The following is a 25,853-nucleotide window of genomic DNA, read 5'->3' on the forward strand; positions in this document are numbered from 1 at the left end:
GGTCACTGGCATCACAAACAGATGGCCTGTCTCTTCACCACTGGGTCAGCTGCAGCAAATAGTATATATTAAGTTAGGACACCATACTTCAGCACATCTGCCTTTCCTCTTCAGCAATTTAATTCTATAGAATAAAGCACAAGAGAAAGATTACAATACACCTAGTTTGTTCCATGGTGCCTAAATCAGCAAGTGTTCTTTTCATCTCTGCAAACATTTCAGCTTAACAAACACAGGAGCTGACAGTTTGGGGAAAGTGTGCGTTTGGGGGGGGGGGGGGGACTATAAAAAGAAACATTAACATCAAATGAAAGAACTGGAGTTTTCTTACCTGAATGTCTGCTAGAAGCTCTTGCTTCCTGCGCCGGATATTTTCTAGTTCCTGCTGCTCCTCTGGAGTCAGGTCTGAAGGAACTGCAAAAGAAAGTAAAACAAACTTATTTCAGTGACCAGATGACATGCCCAAATATTTTACATTATGACTCAAATATTTTGATTAGTGTATGACTAATGAATCAAAACATTCTGTTCAGTGCACAAGAAAGGCAGCAGCAACTGCTCAAGAACAAACATTGTGGAAAGGTGAGAGGTATACCAGTAGCTGCCAGTGCTAACTAAACAATCACTACACAGCAGAAACTGTGACTAAACAGGGATCACAATAACACCAAATACTGAAAGACAGCTTTCTTCAATCTTTATGAAATCTTATGAACAAACAGAAATCTAGTAGCTCTGCTGCTGATGGGATGCTTTCATTTTCTATGTTAAAATGAGCAGCACTTTTCCAGCTGCAAAAAAATAATTGACAAACATCTGCAAGAGACAGGGTTAACATTTGCTTAAGACCCCGCAAACTGGTTATACCACATCTCTTTTCTAACTTTTACACACCACCCAAGCAGCACAGGATTACAGCACATTATGTTGCTTTTGTTCAGCTTTTCTTCTCTTTTTACACTGTAAAGCCTAGCTTCCTTAAAACTAAAAGGGTACTTGTTTATGTTAATATCTTTATCGAATACAAAAAAAATCAATGAAAAGATTCATCCTCATATTTAAAATACTCCTGACTATATACTACAAAAAATGCTTTACTACTTAACATGCAGTTTATATCATAAAATGTTTCATACAAATACTAATAAGAACAATCGTTTTTACTTACAGTTACTTTTTTTTCCTTTTACTGCCCTTCTAAACATTAACAAAGTGGGGTACATGCTTTACTGTACACTCACAAGTTTGATAAAGTCAACAAAAGTCCATTTGTTTTCGGCCACTTTTCCTTGTAAACCCATATTTCACAAATGTGAATGATGCTTTATAATCTCTCATTTATTCGTGTCAGTGTTGCTGATCTTCTTCCTAACAGACTCTGGTTCAAGTCCAAGTTACTCCCGATTCTTCTAGTCAACTCCTGTGCTTTTTCTATCTCTCAAGCATTTTCTTTTCAGATATTAAAAAAGACTTCACTGGCAAAGTCTCTCCATGGCTTTATTTCCAGAAGAACTAGAAGAAGAGTCCCCTTCTGTTTGGTGGCTTACATTTTGTTAGATAAACCGTCATCCTTAAGCCTGTTGTATATCCACAAATTTCTCTGATCCTGCAGGAAAAATATTCTGGTGACAGCTGAATACTGCAGCTTGAATCCAACTTCTGACTCTCAACATTCCCTGATTGCTGGGATTATTTGTTTCTCTTCTGCCTGGTTTACAATGAATAATCTTTTTCCACAAACACTCCGCTGTCTATAATTTGTGATACTCTTCCCTTCTTCCACAGTTTTAAGATCAACTTTTTCTGCTGGAATGATTGCATCTGCACTAATACAGGTTTGGGCTGCTTTTTTGTGGCCAGGTTTGTGGCCAGGTTTGAAGTACACACTCTATGACCCCATCCAATTAACAAATCCTCCTGTGGAATACCAGTCCAGTTGCTTATTTGTGCTTTCATTTATTTAACAGTTTGTTTACCAGGATAGTCCATTGGGCCAAGAGGAGCCCGTTTTCAATGGAGTCCTGGGTAGAAAAACTCCATAAACAGCAATATAATATGAAGACAATGCATTTACATTTATGTAATACTATTGAAGAACGATGGCATAACATGATAAAAAAAATTACAATTGCAGTGAAAATTCAGTTAAAAAATTACAAACACACAAATAGTTCAAGTAAAATAAGAAAAAGCCATTGGTGCATATTCCTGTTAAATTTGTTAGAATGTGAAATAACACAGGGTAAGCATTACCGTTTTACATGAAATCTTAGCAGAGTTAAAGTAAAATGGGGGATAAGAGGTGTTATTGTTGGATATAAGAAGGGTGGGACAATAAGAAAAAGAAAGCGAAAAGAATAGGAGTAAATGACAGAAATGAAGATGGTAATAGTCAGAGAAGCTCAGTATGATGAAGAGAAGAGAGAAGTAAAGGAGTGTGACAAGTGGAGAAAAAAAAGAGTCGAGTCATGTGGAATGAGAGCAGGAACATTCCCAGAGGGTTTTGAGATGGGAATGAAGCAGGGTCTTAATGGTAGAGTGGTTGTCTCTAGAATGAATAAGAGGTGGCAGGGAGTTCCAGAGGCGAGCTATGGAAAAGGATAGTAGGTGTTTGCCTGGAGGACGAGCATGCTTGTACAGTTCAAGCAAATTCTGGTTTCATAAAATTAATATAGCATGTTCCCTCTAGTTCATTGCTACAGCAGAAAATCAAGGTTTACTCCATGTATTCTGTCCTCTCTTACCATTTTTTGAAACGGCTCTTCTTGAGAAGCCTCATACCCAGCCAGCCTGTTCTTTATTTCAACCTCTGACTTTTGTAGTTTTATTAGTTCATCTGAAGATCGGTAGTTAAAGCTTCTCCTATTGTTTTCCAGACTTTTGTCATTTTAGCTGATATATTCTTTCAAGTGTATCACTTATTTTAATCACCTCTGAAAACACTATTTTTCCCCTCTAAATTACTGGAAGCCATTTCTTGTATCAAAGCTGAAGCTTGACCAGCTGCAGGATTCCTTCCAGCCAGTCTTCTCTATTTACCTTTTCTGGATGATTTTATTTCAGGTTCTCTAAATTTGCTGGCATCCAGGCAGTGTACTTACTAGCCAGTAACTTAGCCTTAACCAGGCTGACAATATCACTGGCTCTTATTGTCAGTTTCTGTTCTCTCATTGGGTGATCTGAAATTAAGCTGTTGATCAGTGTACAGCCATCATGGAAGTCTCTGCCCAAATGGCAACATTTTGTTCTGAAAAAACGTCCACCTACAGCAAAAACAGGGAAAGTCTGCTGAGATGATACAAATGCTTATGTGCCAAAAGGTATTCATCCTGTATAGTAACGTCATCCTGTGGTAGCAATGACATAACCCCCCACCTCCAAAGAGAGTCACCTCCAGAGAATCAGACATGCCAAATATAAATGACTGAAGTCTATAACGAAATACAACACACCAATTCAATTTGGAACCGCAGAACAGAATAGGCAGGAGTAGAACATCCAAGCCCTGTTCTGAGTATAGGGCAGCCTCTATGGCTCCTTTCAGGAGACTAAGCATGTCCCAAGAGCTCAACTAAGACAGCAAAAGTCCTACAGTGGCACTATATCTAGAGTAGGATTTATGAGCTTCAAAGTCTGACAGAATACCCCTACCTAGAACTGACTAGTTGTTGGCGACAGTTCTCCAAGTTGAAGCAAGCTCCCCGCAGGCAGTCCTAATGGGACTCAACAATGCTGCAGCAGAGGCCTCAAAGCAATGCTCAAGGAGGACCTGGACAGCACAGAAAAGGGATGACAGAATGATGCTCAAGCAGATTGCATGTGTGGCAAGAAAACTTCTCTTTCTTTAGGGGAGGGGGAATCACAATGCCTGGAAGATGAGGACAGTGATGGGGGGGGGGGTCACAAAAGCCCATCACAGTGATTTAAGTCTGTTCCCTCCATAAGAAATTATAAACCATATCTTAGAAGGCCTGACTGAAGACAACTTAAACTGGCATCTAAGATACTGCTTTTTGAACTCTTCCTTGATGGAGAAAAACCTTAGCCATGACATTGTCCAGAAGTACACGTCTGAACCTGTGGATCCGGCTGCCACAGCACCAGCAGACTAAATACTATGACTACACAGAAATCCACATTAGAAGCCACAGACAAACTTTCAATAAAATCCTTCTTAACCTGTTACACAGGGAAGTCTAAATCACTGTTTGACTCACTAGCAAGAAATTGGTTCTTGCCACTACACAAGACATGGTCCATTAGCTTCTTACTTCTATAACCTCACAGGTAACCGCTGCCAAGAACTAGACTCTACCAAGTAGAAGGACAAAGGTTAAAGTTACACCTAGTCATGCACAGCTACAAAAGCCAGTGCTAACACTACATAACCAGGACAGAAATGGCAAGATAAGAAGGATGCATGACCAGCATAAAAAATAGAGCAAGTCTCAAGAAAGGGGTAAAAAGCAAGTAAAACAATCCACCATTTAGTACATTCATAGAAAAAGCACAATGTTCGCAACAAAACTTAGTATATGATGCTTTCTCTTGTTGAATGGGGAACAGAAAAAATGTGTCAATTCCTCGCATATGTACATATATACATACACACATATACATATATATATATATATATATATATATATATATATATATATATATATATATATATATATATATATATATATATATATATATACATATACATATATATATATATATATATATATATATATCTATATACACATATACACACACACACACACACACACACACATGTATGCCAGCAGTTCTAGGAATCGTTTTTTCTCAAACAGATAAAAAGTAAGAGAGCGAATGCTACTTCTATCATACTGGTAACCATGGAATCTAAATTCTGAATGAACACCAGTAATTACAAATAATACTCCCACTATAGCACCCTAGTAACACTGGGGACAGCCAACAGAGCAAGCACATTTGTGGCACGGCAATCAGCTGTTAAAAGACATTTGTATACAAGGTCACTATGAATAACTTGAATAAACCATGTCTTCCCTCTTAAACATGCATACATTTGTGTGTTTATGCATATACATGTATGTATATATTCACATATATAAGGAACTACACTGCAGAGAAGCAGACAAAACTAAGCCAATAATTCTAGTAATGCCCATGGTTCATGAAGGAATGCTGACTGAATAAACACGTCTAGAGATTTAGTATGACCTGGAGTTGCAATTCCCCCTCCTCATTCTATTCAAATAGTTAAATTTGGCTAAAAATGCATGAAATATCAAATATTAATGCATTCCATAAACAATATGGGGAAATGGCCTTTTAGCCACTCAGCTGAAATTCTACTTTTGTTTTCTCCCACCACTGTAAAAGACAAAGCTAGTGATTGTGATTTTAAAAATACTTCTTTCTTCTGTTCCCCCTCATTTAACTCCATGACCATAACAGTTTTTTTCTTTCTATTTCTCTTTATCTTTAATTCTGCTTGTAGATCATCCCTTTCTGCTACTGAATCTAAAAACTGCTGACTTTGATCATGTGTGCCAACGAGCACAAGAAAGCCATGTCCAAATATCAAGAGGTTGGCAGGGATGACAAAGCAAGTTGAGTATTCCCTACTAGTGTACAAATCAAAGATGCAACAGCAAATGGCAACACTACAATTTCAAGATCCTTTCTGAGGCAGCTAGATTTCAACTATTTGAACTAAGAGCACTGGCAAATAATCAGTATACAAAAGCTATAGAACTATACATTGCACACAGAAAAAAACAGAATTAGACATATTGGACACAGAGCTATCAGGACTAGAGGTTATATAGCAGTATCACACATGACACACTCAACACTATTCCTGAAGCCAAACTGATTTATTTTTAGTAGGAGATGCAGACAATACTATAAAATCACTCATTCTACTGAACTGCAAATGAGCTTTATTTACACTTTGGAAACAAAGTAATGTTTTTAACATGACCTGAGGAAGCTGCACACCTCTCTATGCCAGTCAACGTGAGTAACAGCAATGTGTGGCATAACTTAAGGTACCTCCTAGGCATTCGAGTCAGGGAATTGTGTAATGAACAATTACCATTTACATTATGTTATGCCAAACATATTAGGAAAAAGCTATGTGCGGACATTTTTAGAATGGGGTTCATGATGAACATATTTCTGAGTGTAAAAGGACAGGAAAACATCTCTTCATAAAAAAATAGACATAGGTTGTATAATGTTTTGGCTCACAAGACAGAAACCAGGGACAGATTAGAGAAAAAAAGACACTGGGTGATGGAAGGGATTAAGGAAAATGGAGATAAAGTTAGCTAAAACTGCAAGTGACTTTGACTGTTGAGTCTGCAATATTAAGTACTAATGGTCTACAACTTTCAAATATATATTAAGAATGATGGTATCATACTGTAACAAAATACAGGGTGGAGTGTTACTGCCCATTCAGTACATCACCAGATCAACTGCTGCTTTAGGATGGGACCATACCTCTCAATTGTCCAAATGTTCAAATAAAGGCATACAATTGAGTTTTCATGTTTCATATCCTTCAAAAAAATTAATTCTCGTGTAAAACCTGTTATTCTATCAACTGTCTAGATTTTTTAAGAGCAATATTTAAAAAGTATCCCTATTTTGGGGCATTTGTTCATTCATTATTTCTGATTTTGTCCAGATTTCTTGGTCTTAGAGGTTGAGAGGTATGGATGGGACAAATGGTGTAACACTTTGCAAAAGACTGGTTGTCTAGTCTTTGGGATTGTACCCAGGTGGAAGAAAAACATGCAGACCACTTACTGAGTAACAGAAAAGCTATATATTTTTTGTTATCTAGGTTTACCCGTCAGAAAACAGATGTCTCCACTATAAATCAACTTCAGGCGAACAACTTGCACCTACGACTGAGTATTAGGGAAAAGTGATTAAAAAAATTGTAACTGTGAACCATATATATTTGAAATAAGGAAAGCAGCAAAACACCACAGAGATGAAGCCCTGCCTGATAACACATCTGAACAACAGCCGCCACCTAACGTAGTCCATGCCAAGGAATGCACATGGCTGTAATCAGAATCACCCTGTTTATGAAGCAAGCATGCTATAAACTGCTAACTCTGCATGGCACATGCCAAGCTGCTCAAGGAAAATAGGGGATAGAACTTGTGACATTCCTACTCTAGGCCAGTAATCAAGGAGCCTGAGTCCTCACCACTGGCACAGGAGAAGGATGTTCACTTGGAACAAAAATGGATACACTCAATATCTCCAAATGCAGCTCTCTGCATCAAGCACAACTTCCCTTAACAGTACATAGGAAACAGTCAGTTTGAGGGCTGGGTCCTCTCTCTCTCTCCAGATCCCCAATAAAAGACTCCCCACACTAGCACATCTGTAGGGTTGGGTCCTCAGTCAAGTGGCCAAGCCAAGTCCTCCAGCACCCTCTCTGTGAAACCAGTGCTGTGTGTCCCTACTCTAAGCAGCTCTCTCTCTCACACACACACACACACACACACACACACACACACACACACACACACACACACGGGAAAGGCTGGCACAGATTTACTAGCTATGCCCCCTTCTGCCCAGACTATAAGATAGTTACACTGCTACCAGCCACTACAAAACCAGCTACTCTAAGGCTCTTGCAAGGGTACCCAGTTATATGGAGTGAAACTAATATCAACACAAATGATAGTCTGACCAACAGCAAAGATTTCAGGAGCAACCAGAACTGTCATCAAATATATACAAGTACTCTCAGAGATTAAAATATTCTCTAAAAGTCTAGCCACAATGAAAAGTTTAAATAATAAAAGAACATGAAAATACTAAATATCTACTTACAGTAAACACTAGAGTTTCTGACACAGGAAATATTAAAAATAACACGGGTGGACAGATTTACACAGTTACAGAAAAACAATACTTAACTAATCTCACTATATTTTCCTGACTGATCTAAAGAATTCTTACTCCCTTGTTACTTATCAGAGCAAGAAAAACAAACTGTGTCAAGGTGATCGAAAAAGTCACAAAGTCCTCTCCACGATAGTTAGTCTGAACGCACCTTTTATTCAAAAACAAGCAACGTTTTCGCTACAACCTCTGTTGTAGCTTCTTCAGATTACAAAAGTAAACCCATTGTCAGTTTCATTTTAAACATAAAAGCGCGCCAAAAAGGTGGTGCGCATAAAAACGTTAAAAACATATTACATAAAAAATGATCATGTTGCAACTGAATATTAGAACATGTCACTACAGTATTTTAAACAACCTAGATACCCAAATTGAAGCTCAGAGACCATTATTATGAATATACGCTGTTTTATTATCCATGAACAGTCCCTGTCAAGTCAATACTTACGTGAAAAAAGTAAACAATGTAACTAAGGCTGTGAAAGAAAGTTGAACAGTCTTAGTACAAGAAGGACAAATGAACGGACCTTCCACTACCCGATAACAATTGATCGCACCTGTCCCTACCTGAAAGGTGCTGGAAAAAGATTGTGAATCTTACACCAGATAACATACCTCCCAGGGTTTGAAATGTAATAATGAGGACCACAGGGGCAAGCAAATGTACCGGAACATTGGTAAATCAATTCCGTAAACCAATGCAGTGACTAGAATATGTCACTAACAACATCAGTATTCTTTAAAATAAACTTTTGAGAAAATATTTAAAAAATATTAAAAAATACCAGTGTTATGAGCTGTTGAAACCACTCTCCTGTAGAATCAAACTACATATGATAGCGACCGTGGGTGAGAGATCCTTCTTTGTCAGGTTACAAAAACAGTGTGCCCTTAGATGTCAGTCTCACCCAGTATTAAACGGTTTACCTTCATATGTGCATGATGCACATGGGCGATTAAAAGAAGGTCGAAAGGACGTTCCCAAATATCCACAAAATCGAAAAAAGATTGTCCAAATGTGCAATCAGCGAATGGACATCGGCATTCGCTTATTGCAGACTCTGCATTTTGGGTGCAGACTGCACTATAGTGGGGATCAGGAAATGGTCCCTTTCCTCACTGTAGTGCGATCTTGGAATAAGTACATAAAAGTGGGGGGTGGCGTAGCCCCCCCACATGGGTGTGCAGAGGGGCTTGCCCCCCTGCATTACTATATGTATTTGCATTTTTGTTCGAAAATCATCTATCTGGTTTTCCAAATTTTGATTTTTGAACTTTGGTGATGTTCGACGTTATGTTTTTCGCAGTTTTGAGTTGCAAAATAGTGCATTAGTATATGTCATCTACAGACATATGAAGGTAAACCTATTAAACATTATTTTAGTGAAGGATTAAAGAATGACATCACATACATCTGGTCATCTGACTTCTGGTTACCATGCGCCCTTTACTGGCTAAAAGCTATGAAGATTTAGCATATATGTGTCAATAACACAGACGCACAGACAGATACACACAGACAGACACACACACACCCTCACTAACATCTGCTGAAGCTCCTGGAAGTCATAAAACAATTTCAAACCTCTACCCTTCCAGAGTAGCAATGAGTTTACCCAAATGACAATGCAGGAAGCTTCCTAGTACAGACTTTTTGCCTCTTGCGGCACTGAGAACAGTAAAATACAATCTTTACAGCCTAAACCAGGTAATTTAATTTCAAACTATTTTCAAAGTTTGAGCTTAACCTCGTCTTCCAATATCCACTATTAAAACATATACATTTAAACAGTTACAATAATACATGTAGATTTATTTTTCTATCCAGCAGGGCACACTGTTGGTACATTTTTAATACAAGCAGCTTTACAAATACATTTTTCAACACAAGCATCTGTACAAATCAGTTTGATACACAAATGACATATAATTCTTTACAAAATTCCAGCTAGCTGTGCTGACGTATGTTACACATCCACTGCCCTACTTCTCCTGCCACAGCCAGCAATACCTTACATTGTCACAGAGCTCAAAGCAGAAAACTCTTAATGACCAAGGAAGGTGGTCCCCTATAACTAGATCCCACCTCCAAGGAACAAAATGGACTGGCAGAATCACATGAAGGCTGATGGTTGACAGGAAGCAGACAAAGACAAGAAAAGAAAAAAAGAAAAATTCATATACCATACAAGATTCACAAGTTATTACCTGTTGTAAATGCCCCACAGTGCTACAATTAGAATAGAAACAACCACATAAAAACAGACCCTCCAATGACAAAGCAGCAAGCCACTCTAGAAATAATTCATCATACTTTGTAAACCATTTTCTTGCTATGCTAGTGAAACTTCAAGCTCATGAGATGCACTCTTAAAAATGAAAACATACGGGAGTGACATTTCACCATGATACCACTTCCTCAGCAGCAGAAGACAGTGAATCTGTTACTTAGCAAGTATCATGAGGAGTACAGCACGCAAGTATTGCACTCAGTTGCCTGACAATCAAAATAACCAATGTTTCTGAGACCGCTAACCTGAAAGTCTAACAGAGTCAGCAGCATTTAGTGCCCTAGGTTTCTGCACTCTCATTTTGTCAGCTGAACATTTTGATGTAATTTTATCAAAGTTCTGACACACTTTCCACTCACCTTGCCAACCATCTCTAGTCTCCACCCCAGGAAAAAAAAAGAAAATCATTCCTTCTCACCCACTGGCTAAGACAGGCATTAGGGTGGCCTTACTAAATGAAGACAGCGCTATGAATATAGCTAGAAAACCCAGGTGTGGCCATACAGCTGTCGAACATTTAATATTTCAGTGTTAAAAGTATAGAAAAAGCACTGCAACCTGATAGTCCTGTACTACAAATAAAGAAAAACATTATTAAACTTTCAGTGTATTTCCAGTAAACATTGTAAGGCATCACTATACTACCACAGCAATACAGCCATGCACAGTAGTGTCCTAGCCTGAAATACTATGCCTTACTAACCCCATGGGTGTAATACTCGGCAACATTATTACTGCACCCAAAAGATGTTACTCTTAACAAGCTATTGCCTCTTTCACTAGTGTAAAAATTTACACAAAGAAATAACTGTAAATTTCCTCCCACTATTGGTTAGGAAGTACTCAGACACTGCTAAGCTTCTGGATCTATTTTTATAGATGCATTCCTTAGAATATTGCACTAAATTCTTCAGTTGCATTATATAAAAGACCAAGAAAACGTATCACAGTTGATACTCTCAACAGACCACCTAAACAATCATGCTGCTTGTATGTCCAGTTCAGTTACTGGAGTACTTTCAATCACACCTCCTCACACATTCTAACAGAGTTAACTTTGTGCATAAATACAACTCAGCGGCCCTCTCCACTAACACCAGCACCATCACTTAGCTACCCTTACTTGAGCTCTTATTTTTTTTTTTACCTTTTTAAATGGGTTGATTGACTGATAAACACCCTTTTCAGCCACAACCAAGACCTTGGGTGCACATAAAATTGCAGACAATATTCAACGAGCATGAAGATGTAAAGAAATAATGCTCATAAAGACTACAGGACTTAAAATATTTGATGAATGACAACATTTGATGAATGTAATTATCATGACATTCTCTTCCCTAGTTTTGATCATCCAGTCATCAAATGACCATTATGTCCCTCCATTCTACCCTCCCTACCCCCACACCCTTTTCAGCTGGCAGTGGGTCATGATGACCAGAAGTGGTGGGCTGCTATTACAATTGTTTTGATTTTTACACAGTGGCCTAGCTCCCTACTTTCTATGCTTGGACAATACTGCAAGGAAGGGTCTAGAATGCTGGGGAATAAAATGAGTACTTTCAGTATCAATAGCCAGCTAATCTGCCTGTAAACTGCATGGTATAACATAATGCTTGTTTTGGAAAGCCACAGCTAAACATTCAGCTATTTTCCAACAGATGGATATTATACAGCAAGGTCTTGCAACAACCACCCTCCTGCCAGGATGGGAAGGGAACTTATTCCACCCCTCAGACAACTCCAGCAGTGTGCAGGTTTGTAATCAAATCCTGAATGTCAAGATGAGCAATCAGGACTTTACATTTTTGCGCCATGGAGAAAAGTTACATGCTGATATGTAACACAACAAATAGGTAAACCATTACAGATACGATATTTGTACATTCACTCATTCAATGCAGCAAATTCTTGTTAAAGGAAAGATGAGAATTGCTAAAGGGTAGCCATGCCATTCCAAGGAAATATCCTGCGTTACATAAAGCATTTACATTTAGCTTTATTAGAACAGGAATTCTGATACGTGGCCAATTACAGAGGGGCTGAAAACCACCCTGAGGAATGCCACCACTGCTTACTGTATTGTCAGAGATGAGACCTTGTGATGTGCATGGTGCTGCACACTTTATGTACTGGTTGCTGCATGCTATGTGCTGATGCCACTTCTCTGTCCACTGTACAGTAACAGCTGTCACACCTTGATTCATTTATACATTGGTTTCTTAGTGGCATTAAAGATGCAGTGAGCTGAAATCTGTGGCATTGGCCCCAACTACCTGACAGACAAACACACACCCAGAAGTCAAACTGATGCATGTTCGAGGTTCTTTTGAAAGTTGTGATCTGTGATATTTCTAAGACTGTTTGGTAAGGACTTTATATCATATGAACCACGACACAAAAGGTTTTCTGGTCTGTAGACAGGCTAACTGTTGGCATGATTAGGAGACTGACATTACGGCTGAATGAGTTTCACATGCAAATGCAACTTAGTCAAATTTGTTTGCTCAAGGGAAGCTGTGGTCTAGACAAAAAAGTGTGCACAGCACTGCACAAATAGCTTGGTTATTCTAAAGTCTGCAGAAGTCATTAAGCACTGGCAAGCATCTGTGAGGCTAAAAAAATCTACATACGTGGCTGGCAATTGCTTCAACTGGTTTAACAACTGTAGGCTGACATATGGTGAAATTACGTAAGCCATAACCGGAGGTAAAAATGTATTTTTGGCAATGACCTTTCTGGCTTGTGGGTTGGAGACACTTATGTGACTAGTAATGGTGTGTAATAGGAGGCACATATAAAACAACATCTATCTAACCAGGTCTGACAACTGGGAAAACATTCATTTGTCTATCTCAAAATGCAAGGATTTGGCTAATCTCTTTGGTGTACAAAGGTTACAGACATTGTTTTTTGTATAGTTTATAACTATTGATTTAGATATGTACTAGCTATTTAAGTTTGTGAAGTCTATCTGTAAGGCTTTTTTGTGAGCTTGACTGCTTCTTTAGTTCTTGGGAGTATTTAAATGCCTAATCTTAGACATTTACAATAAGAATACAATGACAAATGTACTGCCGGCCCTGTTAGAATAATCCCTCACCATGACGCAGACAAAACAGCTCAGGTTTCTGCTAGAACTAGTGTGGAGATAAAAGGCATACCTATCCTGGTTGGAAGTAGGTGATCTGGGTCGTGAGTTGCCATAATTTCCTCACAGGAGGAGTAGTGGAGCACAGAGACACCCTGAGGCATGCCTTAGGGATTTACACAAATTTTGCAATGCCATCAACAGCGCAAACTCCTCAAAGGTTGCCTCAATGATGACATCTGTACAGATTTCACCCTAGCAGATCTGGGAACTGCCCACTCTAGGGGGTGAATGAGTTTCAGCCTTTAAGGGGAAAGCTTGATGGCAGGCAGGAAAGAGTAACAAAATAAAATAATTACACTTACCTTCAACAGACTGGATGGCAAAAATCAAGCATTTAAGTTTATTTTACTGTGGCTGTAAACAAATAAACTATGTATATACATCACCACCACCTACATCTCATTTTCTGCATTTCTTGTCATAAGTTTAATTTACCTCATATGTATTATGCTGTATTTTTCAAGCCTATGAAAACATTTGTATATCTATGCATGTCTAAATATCATTATCTGTATTCCCTTTCATAAGTTTAATTTACTTCATTTGCATTAAGCTGTATTTCTCTAGCCTATAAGAACTACAATTGTACAACTTTGTATGTCTTTTATTGTTCATTGGAGCTTTTCTCCCAGGGCCTCCACTGAAAACAGGCTATTCTAAGCCAGTGGACTTCCCCAGTTATCAAACTGAAATAAATAAATAAATAAATAATAAAATAAAAATAAAATAAATAATAGTTCTCCCCTGAAAACAGGCTACTAATCTACTGGGCCTAAACTAGTCAACAATGATAAATAAATAAAAATACATTTCTGACAGATATTATAAAAATAAAATTCTGATTTCTCTTCTTGGATTTTTTGTCAGATTGTTACTAGGCTAACGACCTGGAAAGCCTTTCTAAGCCTAGCTAAAGTTTTCCAGAAAGAGTAACGATGCTCCGTATCCAAATAGGACATTGAGGGCCAGGCATTTGTAAGCAACATCTGTCCATAATGGACATGGGTACCATGCCCCGTATAAATTTCCTATTCCCCATTCGCTGGTCTATGTTGTGCTTAAATTGAGTAATAGACAAGCTCCGCTTCACATGGATGGGAAGCCTGCTCCATAGGAGGGGCAGTCTCTGGGACACACATCTGTATCTCCAACATGTTCTGTTTAAGTTACAGGCAAAATTCAGGTCTGCAGACCTTGCATTTCTGGTACTGTTTGACTTGTGGATCTGCAGGAGATTCATAAGTGTGGGGCTTGCAGATGCCTTGTAAGCCAGTCATAGGTCACCCCCTCAGCAATCTATAGGAGACTTAGTAGAGGGAAAGGGCTTTAGGTGCTCTGTGTAAGGCAGGTTTGTTACGCCTCGTATTCTTTTTGCAAAGAACCTCTGAGGTCACTCTAGCTGCTGCATATGCCTGTTCAGTTACATACCAAAGGAAGCACGGTACTCAATGACTGATCTGATAAGGGCAGAGTACAGTCGACAATTACCTCATTGGACCTCGATGTCATGCCCTTGTCTATAAAGTTGTTCAACATAAAAAAGATTTCCTCATCACTGTGGCCATGTGGTGGGTGACGGTAAGGCTACAGTCTACAGGTGTAGCCAGATTCCTGACAACTGAGACAACTCTTAAGGGCATTTTAATTAGCTGGGATAGTCGACTTCCCAAAGGGTACAATTATGCATTTCTTAGCATGGAGTTTAAGGCCATGGCTTTGGCACCATTGGTTAGTCAGAGATAGGCCTTCTTGAAGAATGCTAGTGTCTGCAAGGACATAGATGATAGCTCCCAGCTTGCAATCATCTGCAAACTTAGTCAGCCATGAACAGTCAACATTTACTTCTATTTCAGAGAAACAGATGCCAAAAAGGAGCAGGCCTAGTACCGAGCCCCATGGGGACTTCACTAGTGACCCGCCTCTTAGTAGAGGTGGCCTCACCTGTTTTGACCTCCTGGGTCCTATCAGTGAGCTAGATGGATATCCAGCAGGTGATAAAAAGGGTTTACACTTAACATTAGTGAGACTATCTAATGCTGAATCTTTCCATGGCCTTACATATCCAGGACTTGTAGGCCGCCTGTAGTTGCTCATAGTGGTTGGACCTCATTTGTGCAGGGGAATGATTGTAGCCATCTTCCATTCCTTGGACAAAACACCTAACTGTAGGCTATGGTTGAAAATTAATTCAAGTGGTCCACATAGGTCTTGTTTCATGCTACTTATTAAGCATCCCAAGATGTTTATATAGGCCCACTGATGCACTGTTTTGGGCCTTGAAATATTGATGACCTATTCCTTAGTAATGGTGGGGGAGGGGTGTTGCATGCGGTACTTTGTTTGGATTATCAGGGGGATGATGAGAGAAATTTGATTTCAACTGGTCAGCCAAAAGTTGGCAAAAGCCTCTGGTTCAGTGTGGGTGATGCCATTTACAGTAAGTTCTGTGCATTTCTCTTGAGGTAATGGACATGGTTGCAGAAAGCTTTGTGGCTGCCCTTTGCCTGAGAAGCTATTTTTTCTTTAAATTTAGAAAAGTGTTAATTAACCCTCTTAGCTGCCTATTTAGATTGGTCAGGAGGCTTTTAGTATGTACGGCTTTATTCCTCCTACACTTGGCCAAGAATTTTGCTGTTGTATAAACAACTGATACTGCGATTCCACCAGAGTGGCTTGTCTTTTGAGTTTGCCTTTTTTTTAATTTATTTTTAAACATGAGTGGGCACAGCTTGATCTATACAGCTATCAATATGGCTTGTACAGAGATTTTGTAAATAGCTCTGCAAACGCTATGGTGTTTACTGGGTTAGGGGATGCTTCCGAGTTGTCATTTAATAGAGAGAGAGTTTAGCCTTGGAATAGGTTCCTGAAAGGTTTTTGATTTTGCTGGACCTCCAGATTAATTTTTACTTCAAGCAATATTGTTTTATGGTCAGATCTGGCAAACAAAGACATTACATTGGTTGAGAACATCACTCCCCCTTATTCGCAAGTACAGGGTCAAGGATGTTTGTACTCCTAAGAAGGAGAATGGACCAACTGTGCCAGGATACTGATATTAAAGTTTAGGAACTGCTGGGACTATGCATTAGAAGTTGTGTAGGATTCCCAATCTTCAGAGAGGTAGTTGAGATCCCTATGAATATCATACTGGGTTGAACAGTGAGACTACAGTACTTTCTGGGGACATGGAGGGGGCCTATAGGTTGCAAGGATATCATAAGAGACCCTATTTATGGTGACTTGCACATACGAGTTCCAGTGGGTCATACACTTTAGTCTTGATGTCAGGTTGGTTTTAATATATAAAGAAACTCCTCCACCTTTAGTCCCCCCCAGCGCAGTAGTTGCTCTAAGGGTGTGAAAGACATTATAACCTTGCATTGCTAGAGTACTCTCTGTGACTTTAAACCATATCTGTTACTACACAGATGTCAACAATCTCTAAGGAGAGGAAGGCTCACAGGTTGTGGAGATTATTGTTAAGACTTCTAGCATTAAGCAGTACCACTTTCAGATATTTCTTCTCAGATTCAGTTAAGTCAGGAAGTTTATCAGTTTGGCATTGCCTAAAAAAGGCACTATGGGGATGGAAAAAGTCTTTGCCAATATCTGAAAGTCTACAGGGTGTAAGTGCAGACCATCTCTGACAAAGCAGCATGGTCTGTCAACCATGTTCGTTCAGGCCGTGAAATATTGTATACCCTTAGATTTACACCAGATGCTAAGCCAATTGTTAAAATCAATAATTTTCTGTTGGTAACATGGCATCATCCTTGGAGAAGGTAGTATGCTGCTCAGTGCTAGGCACATAACTGCCAGAGACACAGTTGGCAAGCTTGATCATGTCTCGCTTCATATAGTCAAGAGAGGTACATCTCAGATCTTTAACACCCACATGAACTATGACACAGCTATACTAGTACCTGTAATTCAATGACCTGAGTGCCTGTGTGACTTGACGGATTCTAGCCCCAGAAAAGCAGCTAACTGTGATTCTCTCTCCTTACTCAGTCTGGTGAGGAGTACATCTGTGTGCCTCACTACAGAATCACCAATGACCAGGAAATTTGGCTGTGCGCTCATTTGATTTACAGGCTTAGCAGTACAGGCACTGGATACAGTGCTACTATGTGTAGCTGTGGGTGGTGTTTTAATGAAGTGTTTACGTGTTGGTTGAGGACCCTTTTTTGACAGTGCTGTGCAGCAGGTCTTAAGTGTTTTAGCAAGGTTATCTCTAAGTGCCTCAGCATAAGTAGTTTTGTGTTTAGGATCTTTACCCTGTGCAGTACGTGTGGTGCAAGTGTTACTGACAACCTCTATAGGATTAATTTTGGTTGCATGAGAGAGTTTTGCCTCTAGTGTTAAAGTGTATTACAACCTCTCGCATTCTTTATCTGTTTTATTAAGAAGAAATGCGTGGTCTGTGTACATGAGGCAGTTGCTACAATGCCTCAGACTATCCATCTTGACCAGACTGGCCACAGAGAGAGTCGGGATATGCATATCCATGGCTAATGATTTAATAGGGAGTTGTGAAGGAAATTTAAATACTGAATAGGTCAGTAAGACGGGTCTATATTAGATGATCGAACTTTCAAAACTTTAAGTGTCATATGGTCGAGACCATATGATTGAATTTTTGAAAGTTTGAATGTTTTAACGGAGATCTCCATACAGCACGGAATAGGAAGATTTCCCTTTTCTGCACTGTAGTGCAATTTCAGAGTTGGTATATTTAAAGAGTGGGGAGTGTGGGGGGGTGTAGGGGGGCTTGCCCCCCTGCTTAAAAAGTTCAGGTATGTTATTTGTGTAGTTTTTTTTTTTTTATTAGATTTTTGAACTTTTAAAAATTCGATCATATGGTGTCGACCATATGACAGTCGAACTTTTGAAAGTTTGATCATCTAATATAGACCCCAATAAGGCAAAAGAACTTTATTATCAATGGTCAGCCTTGCAAAAACTAGATGGTCTAGTACTTAAAAATCCAGACAGACAGCAAGGATACTTTAAGGGAAACTTACACTGGAACAGACCAGTGCCTATACAGATTACAAGGGTGAATTATGCTGCGAGATATCGGAGACTATACAGATTACTTGCTTCAAGTGTTTTTTTTCTTCCCAGTGCTTTCAAGTTCACATTCCTAGACTCACAAGGGGACCAGTCATCCAGGCAGCAATCAAGCAGAGTTTCTGCCTTAAGTCTACCCTATTTCCCCTTCATGGATGTCATATGCAGTAAAGTAGGGTTTGCTATGCCAGCCAGATTCACAAGGTCTTCCATGAATGTGGAGCTCCTACCTACAGTGCTAGGCACTTCTTGGTAAGCAATTGTACCAATTATTTTCCCATTACTTTTGGAATTCTTAGCTTCTACATATTATTGGCATGCCAGTTGGCCTGACCTGGCAGCATCCCTCCTTACTAGATGCACAAGACAACCCATCAGACAAAGGTACCCCACTCCCATCTTCCTGGGCCATGTCTACCAACACCCACATCACTTATCAAACCCAGGTCATGTAGGCTTTGTCCCACTAGCCCAGAGTCAACTAGACTTGAGCAAGTTTAAATTTTCTCCACACAAGTCATTTAGCCTGTACAAAAAAAAAAAAACAAATACAAATCTGCCAAATGACTGACTTCCTTAGGAATTTTATGTTGGCTAGAGAGACTGGTTTTATAAATCTTAGGCTGGGCAGCTGTTTTCATATTGGAAGGCCCCAGCCTATTTTATGAAAAAACAAGCACATTTGAAAATGTGCATTTAAAAGACAGATTTTTGTTCCTGCTTCTATTATAGATGAAAACAGAAAAGCATGCAGCAGTGAAACTTTATTTGTCACAGACAAGTGATCCTCAGTAACAAAAAAAAAAAAAAATCAGAAATACTTTAGGATGTTAAACATATCAGCTTTTATACACTTAAAAGGTGTGGGCTTGGGGCAAGCAAATTACTTCACAGTGCTCAAAACACATTTTTGTCTTGGGGATCTCCATAAATAATGGAGGTTAATACTGCACCGTTGTTGTGTCTGACGGCTTTTCCCGGTTAGGGGTCGCCACAGCGGAACTCCGGTCCGCTAATGATTGGCAGTAGATTTTTACGTGCCGAGTTGCCAGCTCTGACGCACAACCTTCAATGAAGGTACGCCCATCCACGCATGTCTCCACACAGAAGACGCTCTAGCTGAGAATCAAACAGGACAACGTCTTACTGCGAGGCGACAACGCTACTGCAGCACCACCACCGCAGTTCGGTTAATACTGCACCGTACTTAATGAAATTTTATTTTTTTTAAATACAAAAATTAAACATAAAGATTAAAAAAGCTGTTGAAAAGAAATTGGTCTAAACTTATGTATGTATTAAAAACGAAAACGAAGAAAAAAGTAAAAGAAAAAATAAAATTCCTTCAACTTCTAGGTCAAATGGCAATATGTTTTCAAAGGCTACCAGTAATACAGGGAAACTAGAGCATGTCAAAAGAATGCTGACTAACCACTGTGAAACACTGGCCAGTGGGTAGAATACACGAGTTGCAGAAACTTTCTGACTAAAGGGGAGTGAACAGTTACAGAAACAAACACATTTAAAAGTTTCTGTCTCTGAAACTTCAGAAAATAAAATAACTTCCCTCACACCGAAGTAAAAAAACAGTCCTGTAACTTTTCCTCACACCGAAGTAAAAAACAGTCCTGTAACTTTTCATAAAAGTTTTGAGGTTACCAAAATGAGAAAACTTTCTCTCTTACCTTTACAGGCCAGGTCCTCACTGTTTAACACATCAATTCTGGTACAAGGCCTGCTTTTGGATTATCTTTTGCTTTTCTCCAGCTGAAATATTTTTGGTTGTAGCAAACGGCTACTAGATTCTGACAGAGCAATCAAGTGACCAACAAAACCATCTTTCACTGTCCTTCTCTGGATAGCTTCTCACACTCTGCTGCTGTTTACTTTCTTTCAAGATGTGTACTGCATCAACACAAAAAAGTCAATATTAAAGTCCACATACTCAGGAAAAGTCATCCCTGGAGGATATCTCCAAATAATTACTGCTCTTCACATCAGACATACTTCAGTCTAATGAGACCAAGACGACATTCGGACTGCAGGCTGCAGACTGCCTTCCCTACCAGGGATTGACATCAGACTACAGGCAAAGTGAAAGGGATAGGGGAATCCCAAGTGAAAGGGATAGGGGAATCCCAAGTGAACGACTTGCCCTGATAGAGTTTTTAGTTGAATCTAAAGCAAAGCTGCTGTTAAAAAAGGGATAATTAATAGAGCATATAGAATATTGCAAGATAACTACATCAATCAGAGGAGGGTATAAAAAATTGGGAGGAGAAACTAGAAAAGCAGTTTATCACTTCAGATCGTCATGATTCAGTCCATTTTGCTTCTGCTGTGAAAGGACGATTGGATACGCTCAACAGATCTTCAGAATGGGCAGTATCATATCAAAATAAACAGGCACTCCAAAAGACACCCGCACTCCCTGCTGGGAGACCGTCATTACCATTTTGGCCTCGCCACAGCCTCCAGAGTGTTCATGAAATGCATGGCAGTGGTATCAGCTCACCTGAGACTGCTGGGATTCCATGCGTTTCCATACCTAGATGACTGGCTCCTGATCTCCCTGACTAGGCATCTACCTGCACAAGCAAGGAACTGCTGGACTCCGTTATGCCATCATTTGGGCATCGCAGTCAACTACACCAAGTTACAGCTAACACCTACCCAGACTCTGGAGTTCACAGGTGCTTGTCTAGACACAATCAACCAGGTAGCTTTCCTACCTCTAACAAGAATTTATACTCTCAGATTCCAGGTCATGGAGGTAATCTCACACTCTTCTCCGGCAAGGCTAGTGTTGCAAGCCTTAGGGTTTATGGCAAGTTGCAATGACTCTTGTCCCATTAGACAGATTTCATATGAGGGTTCTACAGCGGACACTTTCAATGCAGTGGTCTGTTCTTCAGCATCCCTTGAACACTCCAGTCAAGATCACCAAAGTTTGCAAGGAACATCTTTTTTGGCAGCCTGTAAATAGTTCATTTCCCAGGCCCCTGCTTGTAAATGTTTTATCTCCCAAGCCCCTTCTTCCACTTATCAAGGGTGTCAGCACTTGTCAGACATTTGGAATGCATGGCTCGGCTTAAAAAGGCCCTTGTGGTCATTAGCCTAGTAAACAGCTATGAACCTATAAGGAAACAATGGGAGGGTGTATGGATGGCTCCCACAATGCAACAAAGCCCAAAAAGTTAAGAATTTCTGCTTTGCTTAGAAGAGTTTGCACATGTATGTTATAACCCAAGCTGCCTTTGAAAAATGTTTCCTCAGCTGGATTGCAAATGTTGGAGGTGTGATGGAGAAGAAAGAGGTAACTGGGAATGTATGTTTTAGGAGTGTAATGAGTTGGCAGATTTTAAAAACTCCCCTTCAGAGTACTCAGGAATACTGGGTGAGCACATGGTTGTAACTAAAGAAATGATTCTTTTGAGCTGGACACAGGATCCGAATTGCCTAGACATGGTAAGGTGTTAAGTTTAATTCTGTTGGCTGCCAAACAATCTTACTAGACAATGGAAATCAAAGTCTAAACTAACTGTATTGTGAAGTATTGAATACTGTAAAAGAGATTAAAGTATTACAAGAATGATCTTTAGAAAAGAGAAAGAACAAATTGCAGGGAAATAAATGGAAATACTGATGACAGTTCTAAAGAAAGAAAAGATAATGTATGTCAAATGTAACACGTGTTAATATGGTTTGTTTTCTTTTCTGTTAATGTATGTTTGCCAATGTCTCAAGTGATAATTTAACAAAGGTATACTTCAATAATTGTGGTGGTGGTGCTGCTGTAGTATTGTCGCCTCACAGTAAGACGTTGTCCTGTTCGATTCTCAGCTACAGCGTCTTCTGTGTGAAGACATGCATGAATGGGCGTACCTTCGTTGAAGGTTGTGCGTCAGGGCCGGCAACTCAGCATGTAAAAATCTACTGCCAATCATTAGCGGACCGGAGTTCCGCTGTGGCGACCCCTAACCGGGAAAAGCCGAAAGACACAACAACAACATTAAAAATACTTCAATCTGAAAGTCAAAAGGTCTCTGACAAACCTGGATCATAAATCCTATTCTACTTCCACAAATTCTGGACTAACTTGAGCATGTTAATGAGACAGATTTGTCTTATCCGCCTCTTAAAAGTGTGCTTCACTGACATTTTTACCAGCATTATGACAGCTCATGTATCCATGACACATGCTACAAAAGGTTTCTTGTACAGGATTTTATATTTACAACCTCATCTTTGTGCACTTTCTCCACTTTTGGACTTGAATGTTATAACTGAAAAACTTCATCTGAACTAAACCATCACCACCTGTGAACTTAAAACTCCTTTCTTGGAAAGTACCCTTACAGGAGACAGTTAACACCTCAGCCAAACGGATTTCTGAAGTTTCATGTTCCATAAATAGCAGACAATATTCAAAAATAATCACCTAGCAGTAACATATCAGGTCCTGATGGCCTGTCATTTCAATGGTAAAACTACTGCCATCCCAGACTTGGTCTCAACAATGCAATAAATGTAACCTGGAGGCAAGTGCCTCTTCTCGAGGTAACCATTAAAACTTACAGAACCTTATTCCACAAAGCAAGATTAAGATTGCCATGTATGACCCCCTCCCAAAACATCTGAATAAAAGCAAACTTCCATAACTGCAACTCTTAAAATACTAATAAAAGGTATTAGTTGTATGAACAAAAAATTAGGTTTCTTGTAAGAAAGGCTTTGCCATAGAACACCACCTTGTGAAACTGTCTGAGATGGCCATTTTCAATAAACATTTAAGCTTGTTCACAAAGATGCAGATAAAATACGTATTTACTTTTCAATAGTCATCCACCTGGATTGATTTTTGTGGACGTTGAGATCCTGTGTAATCAACAGGACATTTGTCAGCTAGGATGCATAGGAAAAAGTGCTATCGTCCAGCATTCTTACATAGGGGTAGCATGCACATGCAGCATGTCTTTCCTAATATAGTGAAGGGTCAGGCTATGCGAATCTCACATCTGTCATGCAAGAACAATGACTTTGATAGTGGTCTAGAACTCTTAGGCATGAATTTAGAGGGAGAGGATATAGCAAAGACTGAGATAGATCGAGCTTGTGTGGGCACAGTGAAAGAGAAGTCTACAAGGGCCAAACCTTATTTTTCGAAATCTCATAAAATACAGTTGTGTACACTTACCATAAATGTAGATGTTCGAGTGTATTCACTGTTGCACTCCTTACATTTGGGTAATCTGCTGGCAGGTTGCCCTCAGTCGGCCTGAATTCCAAAGTTTTGGGTCCTGCGTCGGTTGCTGTCTCCTCTTCCTTGACGTCAGGTGGTCAGGGGTATAAAACAAGCAGCAGACACCATTTTCTTTAGTTTTTTTTGCCCCAGATGTCAGGTGCGCCCAAAAAGGTAGCAAAAAAAAAAAAAAAAAAAAAAAAAAATATATATATATATATATATATAAAAAGTATATATACATGCATCAATACAAACTTTACCTTCATCTACAAGCAAATACACCACATAGGTTGTAGAAGACGGAGAAGGAAAGATAAACTCCAGAATGAAGGGGGGATGGTGGGCAGGTAATCTGGACTGCAAGAGTGAATACACTCTAACATCTACATTTATGGTATGTGTACACAACTGTACTATGTTCTTCATGTTTCACTGTTGCAGTCATTACATTTGGGTAGAATCCCAAAGCTATGGATGGGAGGCTGGAGCTAAACAGAATTAGTTGCGGCTATAAGGCCCTGCAGAACTGCAGTGGCAAAGCCTGCCCTGGACTTAGAGTAGAGAGGCAAATGATAATGCTTTGTAAAGGTGTGAACAGAACTCCAAGTAGCAGCCCCCAGAATGTCTTTGGTTGGGACTCCTCTGAGAAAGGCTGCTGAAGTAGCTGCAGCTCTAGTGAAATGAAACCTAATGCCCTTGGGCACAGGTTTGCCATGGTGTAAGTAGCAGAAACGAATGCAGTGGTTTATCCACTTTGAAATAGTCTGCTTTGAAATAGCCTTTCCTTCTGATCCTGCAGCATATGTCACTAGCAATTGTTCAGTTTTTCTTAGAGCTTTAGTCCTGCTCAAGAAGAATCTTAGCTGTCTGCGTACGTCCAAGGAATGCAGAATTCTTCCCCCTTGTTCTGCGGACTTAGATAAAAGGTTGGCAGATGAATAGTTTGGTTAAGGGCCACACTGGAAACCACCTTAGGCATAAATGAAGGATTGGTCCTCAGAGACACCCTGTCTGGGTAAAATATGATAAAAGGCTCCACAGCCATGAGGGCCTGTAGCTCTGAGACTCTTCTTGCTGAAGTAATTGCTAGTAGCAGAGCTGTTTTCCGTAAGAACTTTATATCAGCAGTAGCAGCTGGTTCAAATGGAGGCAGGGTGATTGCGGTCCCATGCAGGTATTGGTGATGTTCTAGGAGGCCTTACATTTTTGGCTCCTCTAAGATACTGCTTTAGTAAAGGATGAGAAAAGATTGGTGGCTCTGTATTGTAATGAGCCGAAATGGCAGAGGCATGGATTTTAATTGATGAGAAAGATAGGCCTTTGTCAAGCATCTCAGTCAAGTATTGTAATATCTGAAGAATATTTGGTTCTGCTGTATCAGTTCCTTGTGCTTGATTCCAAGTACAGAATCTCTTCCATTTATCAGCATAAAAGATTTTCTAGTACTAGGCCTTCTGGCTTCCAAAATGACATCCATCACAGCTTTACTGAGAGGTGTTGTTTGTATAACTATATGATCAGCCATGCTGCCAGGTTCAGTGTCTGGAGTTGACTGTGCAGGATCTGATTGTTTTCCTGGAACAGTAGTTGTGGTCTTTGAGGTAAGATCCAAGCTGGGTATTGAGACAAGATCCTTAGGATTGGGTACCAGTATTGGCGGGGCCAGTCTGGGGCAATTAGTATCATCTTTGGTTTCTCTTGTCTGACTTAGTAGGACCCTGGGAAGAAGAGGCAGAGGGGGAAAGGCGCAAACTGATAGGTTTTCCAACTGAAGGATAGGGCGTCCACTTTCCATGCTTGTCTGTGATAAGTCCTTGTGCAGAATCTTTTCAATTGATAATTTTGAGGAGAGGTAAATAGATCTATGTCTGTGCGCCCTCATTTCTTTGGCATCATGCTGAAGACTTATGGCTCTAGTTTCCACTCGTGAGGGTCCATAAGGTTTCTGCTTAAATCGTCTGCTAAAGCATTTTGTTTTCCTGGTAGGAATTGAGCTTGAAGATGTATTTGAAGTCAAAGCTGTGTCCCACAGTGCCATGGCTAATATGCAAAGGGGTACGAGTGTGTGCCCCCCTGCTTGTTTTTATACCACATAACCATGGTGTTGTCCATCTTTATCAGTAGTTGTCCTGGATGAAGTAAGTCCTTGAAGGCT

At 39.7% G+C, this 25,853-nt stretch overlaps 1 protein-coding gene across 3 annotated transcripts in view; it reads right to left on the reverse strand.

The window, feature by feature from the left end:
* The window catches only part of LOC122790289 (cytohesin-1), a 1,634,771-nt gene that overhangs the window by 563,115 nt on the left and 1,045,803 nt on the right, over positions 1-25,853 (reverse strand). For all 3 annotated transcript variants that reach the window (XM_044057794.1, XM_044057800.1, XM_044057818.1), the window contains one exon: positions 332-414. In XM_044057794.1, coding sequence (XP_043913729.1) covers positions 332-414 — 83 coding nt within the window. The remainder of the gene's footprint in view (positions 1-331; positions 415-25,853) is intronic.

The sequence above is a fragment of the Protopterus annectens genome, chromosome 1.part2 (assembly GCF_019279795.1).
Source record: "Protopterus annectens isolate FY-2018-M chromosome 1.part2, PAN1.0, whole genome shotgun sequence".
Taxonomy (NCBI): domain Eukaryota; kingdom Metazoa; phylum Chordata; order Ceratodontiformes; family Protopteridae; genus Protopterus; species Protopterus annectens.